The sequence below is a fragment of the Zea mays genome, chromosome 4, assembly GCF_902167145.1.
Source record: "Zea mays cultivar B73 chromosome 4, Zm-B73-REFERENCE-NAM-5.0, whole genome shotgun sequence".
In the NCBI taxonomy this organism is placed as follows: domain Eukaryota; kingdom Viridiplantae; phylum Streptophyta; class Magnoliopsida; order Poales; family Poaceae; genus Zea; species Zea mays.
In genome coordinates this window covers 88267007-88280671 of record NC_050099.1, presented here as the reverse complement: position 1 = coordinate 88280671, position 13665 = coordinate 88267007, and the positions used below count along the sequence as shown (strand labels likewise).

Genomic DNA, 13665 nt, shown 5'->3' with positions numbered 1-13665 from the left:
CTTGTGGCACAATTTTTGCAGGTACCATGCAGGAATTGGTTGATGGTGTGACTTGCCCTACCACCCTGCCACCGGGTTGGACGGTCGAGTGGGATGTTGCTCCGGCAGGAGAGGAGCATGAGGACTAGTGGGCTAGGCCTTGCCCATTTCCTCATTACCGACGACATCGATTATCCGCTGCACCTTATGTTATGAACTTTACTTGCTACTCAAAAACTCCGATTTATGTAATAACTCCGCACTTAATTTGAGGTTTTCCTGTTTTATTGTATTTCTTCTGTGACTCACCTTCGAGTGAGACTGTGGAATTTGATCCTGGTTAAGTGGCTCTATCAGACTAGATCTGAGGGACTGACGGGTTATTCCGATTTAAGTGTGTTACGACCCCTGGGGCGTGACTTAGGCACTTAAGCTGGAATAATTCGGGTGGTTCTACCACAGCTGGTATCGGAGCAAATTCCACCACAGAGAAGGACAATAAACCATGAATACCAATTTTCAAAATCTAAAACTTGCCTAGAAACTACTACGGATCGTCAGGACTAGACCGCTAGACCTAGGACGAAAGGCCTTAGGCATAGAGGGAGAAATAGGTGGCTAATTAATTAGGCCCCGTGGGCCAATACTTATATTTTTAGGATGCCCTAAAAAGGCACCCTATTTTCTCCTTGAGAGGCAACGTTTCTTCCAGCATGCATGCATTATAAAATATAAAGAGGAATTAAAAATTGAGCTAACCCCCTTTCTTTAAGACCATCCGGGCTCTCTTTTTCTTTTTCCTTCCACCATAATCTTTATCTTTGATTTCCTTCCGCAGATGAATTCACCCACCCCCGCCAGTGGAGGAGACTCTCGTTTCAGTTCTGACTTCCTTTCTCGCGATGGCTTTCCTTCCATCTTGTGGGAAGTGCTTAACTCCGCCGGTTACCCTACGCCCCCTTTGTACACGGTGCAGTTGTATGAGGAGCATCGGGTACCTCGTTGTCGGGTCTGGCTGACTTTGGAGGCTCATCCCCTTCAGCCGGGTTGGCGTTCTCTTGACTCTGAGACGATTGGACTCAGGACGGACGACACCGTTGAGGCAGCAGCCATGAAGACTCTGACGACTTTCTGTGGCTACCATCCCCTGGAGATGGTGATGCACCCCTTGGGACTCTTCCCTGCTGAGAAGAAGGATGATCCCATGTGGTGTAACCGCGTGAGCCATGTGAAGGATGTGTGGGCAATGTATCCTGACTTGGTTGGGAGGGTCACTGTTCAGTGCATGAGTGCGCTGTACCGCCTTCAGGCCCTTCAGAGCGATGCTATGACACTTCTTGCTAACACCGCTCAGACTGCCAAGCTCACTCTCGACAGTCGGGAAGATTTTGTGGTCGACCTATCCACAGAGTTGGTGGAGAAGGATCTGCAAGTGGAAAGGCTGAGCCAGCGTATCACCACCCTGGAGCAGCAAGTGGAGATCCGAGACAACACTATTGATGTCTTGGAGAACCAGCTTCACGATGTGCAGAGGGAACTTGAAGAAGCAAATGACCACTTGGACATGCACCACCTGGAGATGGAGGCCAATGAAGCAGGAAGCGAGGGAGAAGAGGCTCCCGAGGAGCTAGGACCAGCCCCTGGTGCTAATGGGACTACCTCCGCGATGCCTCCTTCACCCGTATCAAGTGTCGCTTCCACCGCTCAGGGTTAAGCAGTCGCTTTGACATTTTTGGCGGATAGAAACCTATGCGAGCTTAGTAGTATCATTTTGGACTAGGCTTATGGGTACCTTCCCCTGATTAATGTAACCCTGTAAACTTTGATATCTGTGGGATCTTTGTCACCGTGTTATCTTCGTTTCAAACCCAATATTATGATTATGGCATTTTTCCTTCCATATGAGATGATATCTTGTCGTTCGAAACTGTGAGTTGGGATAACAATGGCGACAATCTCTGTTTTCAGATGGCAGCTAGGCAGCGTCGCGGGCAGAACGAGCAGGTTCCCCCGCCACCTCCTCCAGCTCCCACAGTGCAGGAGCTGATGGCCCAGCAGAATGAGATTCTGCGACAGCTCTTGCAGCGCCAGCCCCACCCCCAGCAGCATGGTGGAGGCCAGCATCAGCGACCTCCGGCTATGGCAACATACCAGGAGTTTCTGAGCACGCAGCCGCCCTTGTTCACCAAGGCAGAGGATCCGTTGGACGCCGACGTGTGGCTTCGCGTCGTCGAGTCCAAGTTTCCCCTCCTCACAGGAGACTGCCCTGATGAGGCCAAGGCTCGCTTCGCCGCACAGCAGCTTCGCGGCCCTACTCGGACTTGGTGGGACCACTTCCGTGCTATGCTCCCCGCTGATCGTGAGGTATCTTGGGAGGAATTCAAGACTGCCTTCAGAGGACACCACATCCCAGCTGGCATTCTTGATCGGAAGTTGAATGAATTTCTGGCCCTTAATCAAGGAACCCGCACGGTACTGCAGTATGCGCAAGCCTTCAACGACTTATGCCAGTATGCAGGGTATCATGCTGATTTTGATGAAAAGAAGAGGGATCGCTTCCGCAGGGGTCTCAATACCAAGCTGCGGGAACGACTCAACACTGTCCGGGCTAATAGCTTCAATGAGTTGGTCAATATGGCCATCTCTCAGGAGGATTGCATTGTTGCTCATCGGGCAGAGAAGAAGAGGAAGGCACCAATGGCAGCACCATCCGCTCAGGCTCAGAGGTTCCGGATTGTTTCTCACAATCAGAGCAGGGGTTTTCAGCAGCAGGCAGGCAGATGGGTGATCAGGCCACCTCAGCAGCAGCAGCAGCCGGCACCCAACCGCTACCCTGCTCCCGCCCCAAGGAACAGTCAGCCTCTGCAGCAGCAGTTCCGCCAGGGCAATGGGAACAAGTGTTTCACTTGTGGCAATGTGGGCCACTATGCCAAGAATTGTCCCAGGAACCAGCAGAGGCAGATGCCAGCACCAAATCAAGACAAGGGAAGAAAGCAGAAGGTGCAAGTCAGGCAAGGGAAGCTCAACTTCACGGCTCTGGAGGAAGTCCCAGAAGGAGCTCCTATCATGACCGGTACCTTTTCAGTTTATAATCAACCTGCTTTAATTCTGTTTGATTCTGGTGCATCTCATAGTTTCATTAGCCAAAAGTTCAGTGCTAAATGCAAACTGCCATTCTCTCACTCAAAAGGGTCATTCATGATAGTCACACCTGGAGGTAAAATTGCAACTAATCAATTAAACCAAAGTGTGCCTATTCAACTGGGAAGCCACATTGTCAAAACCACTCTTCTTGTGTTGGGATTGGAAAATGTGGACATTATTCTAGGAGCAAATTGGATGACCTTGCACCAAGTTGTGCTTGATATAGCCAGCCGTACCGTGGAAGTTAATTCTCCCTTCTGCGGGAACTTCACTTTAATTCTGCCTAGTCAGGGTTCTACTCAGTCATGTGCTTTCTCTATGACAGAGTTACCCCTGAAGAAGATTCCAGTGGTCTGTGAGTATGCATGTTACCTTTAGAACTCCGGAAAACTACAGAACCGAGTTCCTGAGGTTCGAGGTGGCAAGTTTTGACTGCGGATACAACACCATAATCGGCAGGCCAGGATTGGCAAAATTCATGGCCATTCCGCACTATTCGTACATGATATTGAAGATGCCAGGGCCACAAGGGATCATAACCGTGCACGCTAACTTCCAAGGCACCGTGGAATGTTTCCGAGGAGCTATCTAGGTGGTCCTCACTACTAAACCACCGACGACCTCCTCTGCGCAGGCAAACACAAAGCCTGAGGGAGACCTCGCAGTACCTGCAAACGAAGCTCAAGCTGTGATCTCTATGCGGCCGACTGAGGAGATGAAAAGAATCAACCTTGGGTTCGCTGATGCACGCAGGGCTGCCATCATCAACTCCAGCCTTGACGACAAATAGGAAAGCACGCTCGTCCGGTTCCTGCAAGATAACCGAGACGTATTCGCATGGCAGCCTGCGGATATGCCAGGAGTCCCTAGAGAACTGGCTGAGCACAAATTGAAGGTCTATCCCCAAGCAAGACCGATTTGACAAAAACTGCATCATTTCACGCCTGACAAAAGAGAAGCTATTCGCACCGAGTTAGCTCGCTTATTGGCAGCAGGGTTCATTAGAGAAGTACTGTATCCTGAGTGGATTGGTGCATGTGCGTCGACTATACAGATCTCAACAAACACTGTCCGAAGGATCCCTTCGGACTCCCTAGAATAGATTAGGTGGTTGATTCGACCGCTGGATGTTCTATGTTGTCCTTCCTAGACTGCTATTCCGGATACCATCAGATCAGCTTAGCAAAAGAAGATGAGGAAAAAACAACATTCATTACCCGTTTGGAGCTTTATGCTATACGTCCATGTCGTTCGGCCTCAAGAACGCAGGAGCGACTTACCAGAGAGCTATTCAAACATGCTTAGCCGATCATTGGGGCAAGCGGGTAGAAGCCTATGTTGACGACGTGGTAATCAAAACATAAAACTCAGAAAACTTCATCGAAGATTTGTAGCTGGTCTTCAACAACCTGAGGCGATACCGATGGAAGCTTAATCCAGAGAAATGTGTTTTCAGAGTACCAGCAGGGAATATACTCGGATTCATTGTCAGCCACTGAGGAATTAAAGCCAACCCAAAAAAATCGAGGCCATCATGAGAATGGAAGCGTCGCGATCACAGAAGAAAGTACAGAGGCTTACTGGATGCATGGCGGCCTTGAGCAGGTTCATATCAAGGCTGGGTGAGAAAGGTATGCCATTCTACAAATTACTCAAGAAGGTGGACAAATTTCAGTGGACCACAGAAGCACAGGACATACATATCCAGTACAACATCTGGTCTACTTCATCAGCGAAGTTCTCGGACCCTCTAAAAAGAAGTATCCCCAAGTTCAAAAACTACTGTATGTGGTACTTCTAACCGCTCGCAAGCTCCGTCACTACTTTGACGACCACAAAGTCATAGTTGTCACCAGGTTTCCAATAGGGGATATTCTTCACAACAAAGAAGCCATCGGAAGAATAGCCAACTGGGCCTGCGAACTGGGAGCTCATGACATAGAGTTTCGGCCTCGCACGACAGTAAAGACTCAAGCACTAGTTGACTTCGTATCAGAATGGATTGAGCATCAGGTTCCAGACAACCCAGAGGCTACTGAAGTATGGCGAATGTATTTCGATGGCTCGCTGAAACTGCAGGGAGCAGGCGCAGGGATCCTCTTCATTGCTCCAGGAGGTGAACAACTCAAGTATGCACTTCAGCTCTTATTCCCAGCATCAAATAATGCAGTAGAATAGCACTTCAGCTCTTATTCCCAGCATCAAATAATGCAGTAGAATATGAAGCACTGATCCATGGATTGAACATCACCGTGTCACTGGGTGTTAAGAGGTTGATGGTATACGGAGATTCACTAGTGGTCATAAGCCAGATAAATAAAGACTGGGATTGCTCGACTGATTCTATGGGCAGGTACTGTGCAGCCGTCCGAAAAATAGAAGACAAGTTTGAAGGGTTGGAATTCCATCACGTGGAAAGAGACCGCAATGCAGCAGCAGACGCGTTGTCGAAGCTGGGATCCAGTCGGGCCCAGGTCCCACCTGGGATCTTCGTCCAAGAAGTGTCACACCCGAGTATTCCCTCCGATCAGATAGAAGAATGCAACACATTAAACCAACCAAAGTTGGACCCTAATGACTGGAGAGAGCCTATCATCAGGTACATAAAGAATGAAGAAGAACCGGATGATAGGGCTATGGCAGAACGCATCGCAAGACAGTCGGCCCACTACACCCTCATAGGGGGCGCACTATACAGAAGGGGTGCGATGGAAGTCCTCATGAAGTGCATTTCCTCAACTACTGGGAAGCAGCTATTGGATGAAATCCACGCCGGACAGTGCGGAGTACACACAGCATCCAGAACTCTGGTTGGGAAAGTTTTCAGGTCTGGTTTCTATTGGCCAACAGCAAAGAGTGATGCCACCGAGTTAGTCCAGAGGTGTGAAGCTTGCCAATTCTTGTCGAAGCAACAACATTTACCGGCACAGCAGCTGCAGACCATCCCTATAACATGACCATTTGCATGCTGGGGGTTGGACATGATTGAACCCTTCAAGAAAGCTCAGGGAGGCTATACTCACGTGCTGGTTGCCATTGACAAGTTCACCAAATGGATAGAGTACAAGCATATTGCTTATTTAACCTCATCCAAGGCAGTGGAGTTCATACAAGACATAATATTCAGATTTGGGATACCAAATAGCATCATAACCGACCTGGGATCCAACTTCACCAGCTCTGAATTCTTCGATTTCTACGAACAACGGAGTATCCAGATCAAGTATGCATCAGTAGTGCATCCAAGAGCCAATGGTCAGGTGGAAAGAGCCAATGGAATGATACTGGAAGCACTCAGGAAGAAAGTGTTCGACAAAAATGAAAAGCTTGCAGGAAAGTGGATCAGAGAGCTACCGTATGTGGTTTGGAGCTTGAGAACTCAACCTAGTCGAGCTCTACGTGGAAATACCCCGTTCTTCATGGTCTATGGTTCGGAGGCAGTGTGAAAGGGAAATAGGCTTACACCTTTTCCTAATTGATTTTGGTGGTTGAATTGCCCAACACAAATAATTGGACTAACTAGTTTGCTCTAGATTATGAGTTCTATAGGTGCCAAAGGTTCACAACAAACCAATAAAAAGACCGGAAAAGGATTCAAATATAGAGAGCAAAAGTCAGCCGAAGTTGTAACACCCCAGGTGTTACCATGGCTAGGGCATCTATGCACTAATGACTGTGATCACATGTTGAAGAAACATAAGGAGAAGAGTATAAGAACCTTGGGGCTAGGTTTTAACCAAGAAATGTGAATGACCAAAAGCATTACCCAAGTTTGTGTGCACTTAACACCTTGGACAAGAAGGGTGTAAACCCTAGACCTCTCTTGAACCCCTATCTCCTAAGCACCTTGGTTGAAGGGGAGAGATTAAGCAAAGGTGCAAATCATGACCAAACCTTTGGCATAAAGTTATGTAACTTATTAATCTACAAATATAGAGAGGAAACATTGCTAAAAGACCCCTTAAGAAACCTCAAATCCATTCCTTAAGTAGAGAAAGAGCTAGAGCTCTCTAATCCTCTCTAAGTCAAAATCTACACCTAATCTAAAGATCCACCGTGTTCACCTTGAAGATGGCACCAAAACCACCTAAGTTCTATACCAAAAATGTGGCATACCACCTAAGGCGCCCCCTGGAAAAAGTTGAGACCGAGCCCTTGACATTTGACATGTCTTGGCATCACTTTTGTCGCGCAGCGGGCAGGGGGACAAGCCAGATTTGGCGTCCGCATATCTTCTGACCTAGGGCTTATCCTCCCTTGGAACTCACATACAAGAGATAGCCATAGGTGCCACAAAGAGGTCTGCGCCGGATTTTTGCCAAGATTCGCAAGTTTGCGATCTCAGCAAGCTTTTGAACACGGGCAGATGACACTACTAGAGATATGCTTATCTAAGACACATTTTAAGACGGATATCAGTGTATTTTATAGAAGTGTCTTTTATCATATGGTGATGAGTAAGGTAAGACAGTTAATTGGAGATCCGTCTTTAATAAATATGTGTTTTGAGACAGTCACATCGTAGAAAAATGTCTTATAAAGATTTAGGACGGATTGTTATTGAAAACCGTCTCAAATAAATATACCTTTTGAGTCATTAAGATTGCAAGACTTGTCTTAGATTTTGGTTAACATATTAGACACTTTTGTATATGAAACCATCTCAAATAAAGATATTATTAGAGTCGTCTACACTATAAAGATTGTCTTAGATGTTAGTGTGGATATTAGACACTTCTAAATTTAAAATTGTCTTCGTATGATATTTCTGATAAGACGTATTATAAAAAACGTAGTAAATAGTGATTTCAGCTTAGTTTGATGATATATATGACATAAATATAAAACTTATATATGCTACTTAATATAGATGGCAAAATGGACCCATATATGACCTAATCATTAATGTGTCATACAAGAGACCTAAATCATCATTTTGCTTTAATTTCTATCATTTACTTACGGCTACAGGCATCCACCCTCGGTCTATATCCGAGGAAGTTACTGCGGATCACGTCTCCCATCACCAACCCTCTGGATCCTGATTATCCTCGTCGCCACCCTCTTGGATCCCAGTCTCCTCCCATGCCCTTCACCTACCCTAGCCCCCACCATCAACGGCCACGACACCGGCAGCATTGCAGGGGCTGAGGTAGGGGTCATTTTTGCTGTTGTTGTCGTGCGTGGCCGCCGCTGGGTGACCCTCCTGCGACGACGATGACGGAGACACGCAGTTGCTGCCCCACTGCTACAGGTCCTCGAGCTACCGGGGGAGGAAGTTGCGCCATACCTAGTCCGAGTCGGCGGCGACGCGGAAGACCAGGGACACAACATCGCAGCGCCAAGCGTCGCGTGGGAGGCCCATGCCGAGGTTTCGTGCAGATAAAAATCCATATGCATTCTGATGCCTCTCGACTCCTGCTGCAGTCCGTGCCGAGGAGGTATAGCTCGTCGACAACGATGCTAATCGCCGCAAATATGAGATTTTGGCACCAGAGGTTCAGGCATACTCTATTTGTATCTACCCATTTTATTCTAGATGCTCGGGACTTGAATTCTTGTGCACAGTTGAATGGTTTCATGGCGCCATCAGTTATCGCACTAGGAATACTATAATATGGGATAAACTGCATCAGTTCGATTCAGAAACTAGAATCACAACATCTAAATGGTCAAAGACAATACTAATTTCAGATAACAATGTTAAGTTTGGATAAGGAAAATCGGATCATGTTAAGTTTTCCAGAGACCCCAATGCGTTCTAGCTAACAGATAAATCACCCATTATTATGATTTGTGACCATTTGAAATGTTCTTTTAGAAAAAGGATTCCATTATTAGTGCCTAGAAAGTATTAGTCATATATAAATAATGTGTTGATGGATTTTGCTCCATGGACTACTACTGAAGCTTGAGCTCTATGTTTTCAGCAGTTAAACCAGTTGTATCCCTTTGTGTTTTAAGTAAAACATAATATGTCACACATGACAATGTTATATATGTGGAGAACGAGTCCCTAAAGAGGACGTTGACGTACACATTTTAGAAGGCACAAGGACATCCTATTGGAACATCTCTTGTGGAAGAAGATAAACTTGAGGTTGCAACTTCCCTTATTGAGAAGGCAAAGGCTAAGGGGGTTTCTCTTTTGCTTCCCAGTGATATTGTAGTAGCAAACAAGTTTGCAGCTGATGCTAGGAGCAAGGTTAGCTTATTTTACGCATACACACATTAGATTGGTACTTCGGAATTCTTTCTCTTTTTTGTGATAAATTGTGAAAGCTATTCAGTACTAATTCTACAGCTTACATGTGCAACAAGGTAGCAGCGATAGAAGATATTTTTGTGTGTAACCACTAACCATCATTTTGGAAGCATCCAACATCATAACCAAGATAACATTGTCTTAAACTTTCATTTTGGTTCCCCTTTGAAATGTGTTGCCCAGAAACACCATATGATCTCCAGACTAAACTCAAGAACAAAATACGTTTGGAGAAATTAGCAATCTGTTATAATGAACACTGGAACCTGAAGCCAAAGTTTCTGTTAAAAGTGCACGAAAAAATGAAGCCAAAGGAAGGATTAGCATTGGGAACTTGTTGCTTCCTCTGCCCCTAGACATGTTTTCAATGCAAAGAAACACACACTTAAATCAAATAATAGAAAATATAGCATTATAATGCATTAAATTTTCTAAGTATTTTTCCATGTATAATATAATGAGCCTATCAGTTGCAAAACATCTGTCCCAAAAACATGAAAAACCAACATAAACAGTCGGGTTGTATATTATTGAGTATAAGGTGCATTTTTTTGTAAAACCAAAGAATCTTAACCATGTGCAATATTATGCAGACAGTAGCTATTAAAACTGTAAATTGTCTTACAGTTGCAATCCTGTCATAACATTGTTCGTACATTGTCTCTTAACAGTAAGTGCTACATTTTGATGCTATGGGATATTCTTAACAGTAAGTGCTACATGTTGATGCTATGAAGTCTCATTATCAATCTCCTTAGCATCCCATCCAGCATCCTGAGGGCGGATGTACTTAATGTAGGCACCTACGCATTCAAGGCCATTCTGAAGTCTCACTTCAAACTGCTACAAAAGGGATCCGGCTGTTGCAGCCGCATAGCTGACTGCCTCTGCTGCATGTGTTGCATCAGGTTAGTATAATGAATGTCTCCTTCATTGTCATAATTAAGCTGTATTTGGTTGTGATTATGCTGAAGAGAATTCTTTGGTACTAACATGGCATGCCTTGTGTTTGACCATCCCTTGTTGCTTCGCGACGTATAGAAACAATACTGTCTACGACATGTTCTTATGTTTGCTTGCGCTTTAGCTTGTAGCTGATGCAAATTCTTGTTGTTCTAAAGTCATTGTTAAGGCCTAATAGTTTATTGATATTTAACCAGCACAGTGTATCGTTGGCTCATGGCAATGGCTGCTAACAGGTCTTTCGGTTGAGGTTGCTTGGCGACTACCATCATTCTACACGCATCACTTTTGTGGAATTCGTGATGGTCAGCTAAGCATACCTGTGACAAAACGCGCTGAGTCCAGGAGCGCGTCGACGCAGGGGCTCGGGAACGCGGTGTCGCCATCGTGGAACCCTAGCGAGATCGTCGGGAAGGTCTGAAGGCGAGCACGTGTTTGTGTAACCTTTCTCCCCTTCCCCCCTTTGCGTGCCGGCCCTTCAGCGGCAATAAGTGCCCACCGCCCACTAGGTATACCCAACGGCCACCTTCCCTGCTGTTCGAAACCGAGCTGCCAAACCCTAATGAAAACCATTTGTATTCGGATCTGATCTAATTACACCTGTTATGCCTACTAACTGTCCATCCACTTGGCTTTGTTTGGTTGATATCTTTTTGTTCTTGCATAATGGATTAGTTCATGGATGGGGTCTCGATTTTGCTCTGTGGAAATGTGTGGTGGTACACACTTCACAACATAGTTACAACATTGAAGAGAATCGTGACTACAATGAGTGGAACTGCACTATCACTATAGGTCTATAGCAGTAGAGTTATGAAGGAACTTTATCATTCACTGACTCATAATTGCTGCATGTTTTGTATAATGAGTTTTTGGTTGATGGAGCTCGGGTTGTGGGTAATAGATGCTTCCAGTCAGATCGTGTTCACTTGGGGAAGGGTACATGGATTTTGTGCTGAACACAAACTTACAAAGGCGCATGTCTTAACTCTTAATACAAGTTTTGCTTAATGACTTCATGTGAGTACCAATGTTTATAGCAAACTTTGGTGAATATTCACCTTTCGCATATCAATTCTTAGTTTCAACAGATTAACATGTTTCGTGGACATGGAATGGAGAAGATCTACCCCCTCCTGATACTAAAGCTATTAGGGATATCTGTGTACTGCCTGGTGGGCATGTTGTTATTGCATCACTAAGCAGGAAGTTCCCTTTTCAGGTCTATAAAGAAAGTGTGCAAGTTCTATTCTTCACTGTTTTTTTGCTACATTTACTGAAATATGACCTTTGTTCATATGATCTACTGGTAATTCTTCGACCTTTCAATTTCACAAAACTTGCAACTATTTTTATGCTCTGCATCCTACCAAAAGTATACATTGTCTTTCTACTACTTAGACCTGGGTATGAGCAAGTCTGTTGCATTTCTATTCTTTCTACTACTTATACATGCACTGCATTATGTATTTAACTTTTAAGAAGATCAAGCAGGTGCTTGGTAATCAAAGCACTTGTTTTTGATAGAGACATGCATTCTTTTTCCTTAAATTGATTTTAAAGTACCGAATAACTAAGGGTTGCTTAAGTAGGAGCAAGTGAACTAGTAAAAATGTGAAATTATTTATGCTGAACTGCTAACTCTGTATTGTGATGACTTGTAGGCTCCTTGATGCCGTAAGAGAATGTTACTGAAATGCCTTCTACTTCTTCATTAGATTTCTGTTTGATTATTTTCCATACTTTTATTTACTAACCACTTTATGTTTTTTAAATGGATCAATTAACATGGTTTTTAAATGGAGCATCTAACAACATTCATTAGATTCTGTTTGATTATTTAATTACTCACTCTAATGTATGAAAAGGCAAGGTAGAAGATGCTACCAAAGTACAGACGCTTCTGTTCAGTGCCACTCTGCCAGATTGGGTGAATAAGGTAAGATCATTTTATAGGACTTTCATATTTTTAAATATTTTTTTGACTATTTTTGTGAGCTGACAATTTGATTTGGAATTATTGTAGCTCTCTATGAGGTTTCTGAAAGTTGACAGGAAAACAGTTGATCTTGTCGGTAATGAGAAACTGAAGGCCAGTGCATCTGTTAAGCACCTTGCTCTTCCTTGTAACAAGGCAGCAAGGGCACAAGTTATTCCAGACATTATCCGATGTTATAGCTAGGATGTACTACCCCATAGATGGTTGTTTTTCAGTATGCTGTTTGATTTCCAATGACTTCGCTAAACTTTTTTGTGCTTTAGTGGAGGTCGAACCATCATCTTCACTGAGACGAAGGATTCTGCATCAGAGCTTTCTGGTTTGATTCCTGGATCCCGTTCCTTGCATGGAGATGTAGCGCAAGCGTAGCGTGAAGTATGTGAATTCTTCTTCGATTTAATAACCTTGGCAATCATTTGATTTTCAGGTAATACTGGTGTTGCTGTCATGCTTTATGAGCCCAGATATAAGCACAGTGTCAGCAGACTAGAATGGGAGTCTGGGGTTAAATTTGAGCATATCTCTGTGCCACAACCCACTGATGTAGCACAATCTGCTGGCAGTGAAGCTGCAGATGCCATTGCGAGTGTGTCAGACAGGTAAGATATTTCCATCATCATTTTGGGACAATCATGTTTCTTTTGTTTATTGATTTGTCATTAAGAATGTGGATGTGTGCCGTGCAGTGTTATTCCTATCTTCAGGCAGCAAGCAGAGCAGTTGCTAAGCTCTTCCAGTCTATCTGCAGCTGACTTGCTTGCCAAAGCACTTGCGAAGGCAGTTGTAAGTTGCTTTCACGTTCAGCTTTTCCAGGTTTTTGCTCTGCTCTAGATATTGGCAGTTGGAACTAACAGAAATATGTGTCTTAGGGTTACACGGACTTAAAGAAAAGATCATTGTTATCTTCCTTGGAGGATTACAGTACACTACATCTTCAAACTGGCAGACCGATGTGGTCACCTGGGTAAGTGACTGGTAATTTGTGCTTCTGGTTCATGAGTGTTCTGATTAAATGGAAATCCTTCTCTGCCTGTAGGTTTGCTATAACATTCCGATGATCGTGTTTCTTCATCGTCGGGGTCATATTTGTTCCCATTGGTGATGAGGACATCACTTCTATATATACAATGAATGGACCGATAACACGATCTCGTGCACGACAGCTAAATCTCCAGGTACGTTCTACCCTAGTCAATTGTGTTTCAGAGCTTACGCTTGGGGCCATGGATGTTTTGATGATTAGGTACCTTGGAGAGGACCAGAAAGGACTTGAGAAAGGCCAAGGTGTTGAGGAGGAGCAGCAAGGGCGTCCACA

General features: G+C 44.6%; 1 protein-coding gene across 1 annotated transcript; it reads left to right on the top strand.

Annotated features, from left to right (window-relative positions):
- Nucleotides 1-12603: 12603 nt before the first annotated feature.
- Nucleotides 12604-13428, top strand: LOC103653488 (DEAD-box ATP-dependent RNA helicase 7). Its single transcript, XM_008680381.2, has 5 exons — nt 12604-12669; nt 12778-12949; nt 13037-13133; nt 13220-13314; nt 13387-13428. Exons 2-5 carry the CDS (start codon nt 12798-12800, stop codon nt 13406-13408), a joined length of 366 nt encoding a protein of 121 aa, XP_008678603.1. The 5' UTR covers nt 12604-12669; nt 12778-12797; the 3' UTR covers nt 13409-13428.
- Nucleotides 13429-13665: the final 237 nt, after the last annotated feature.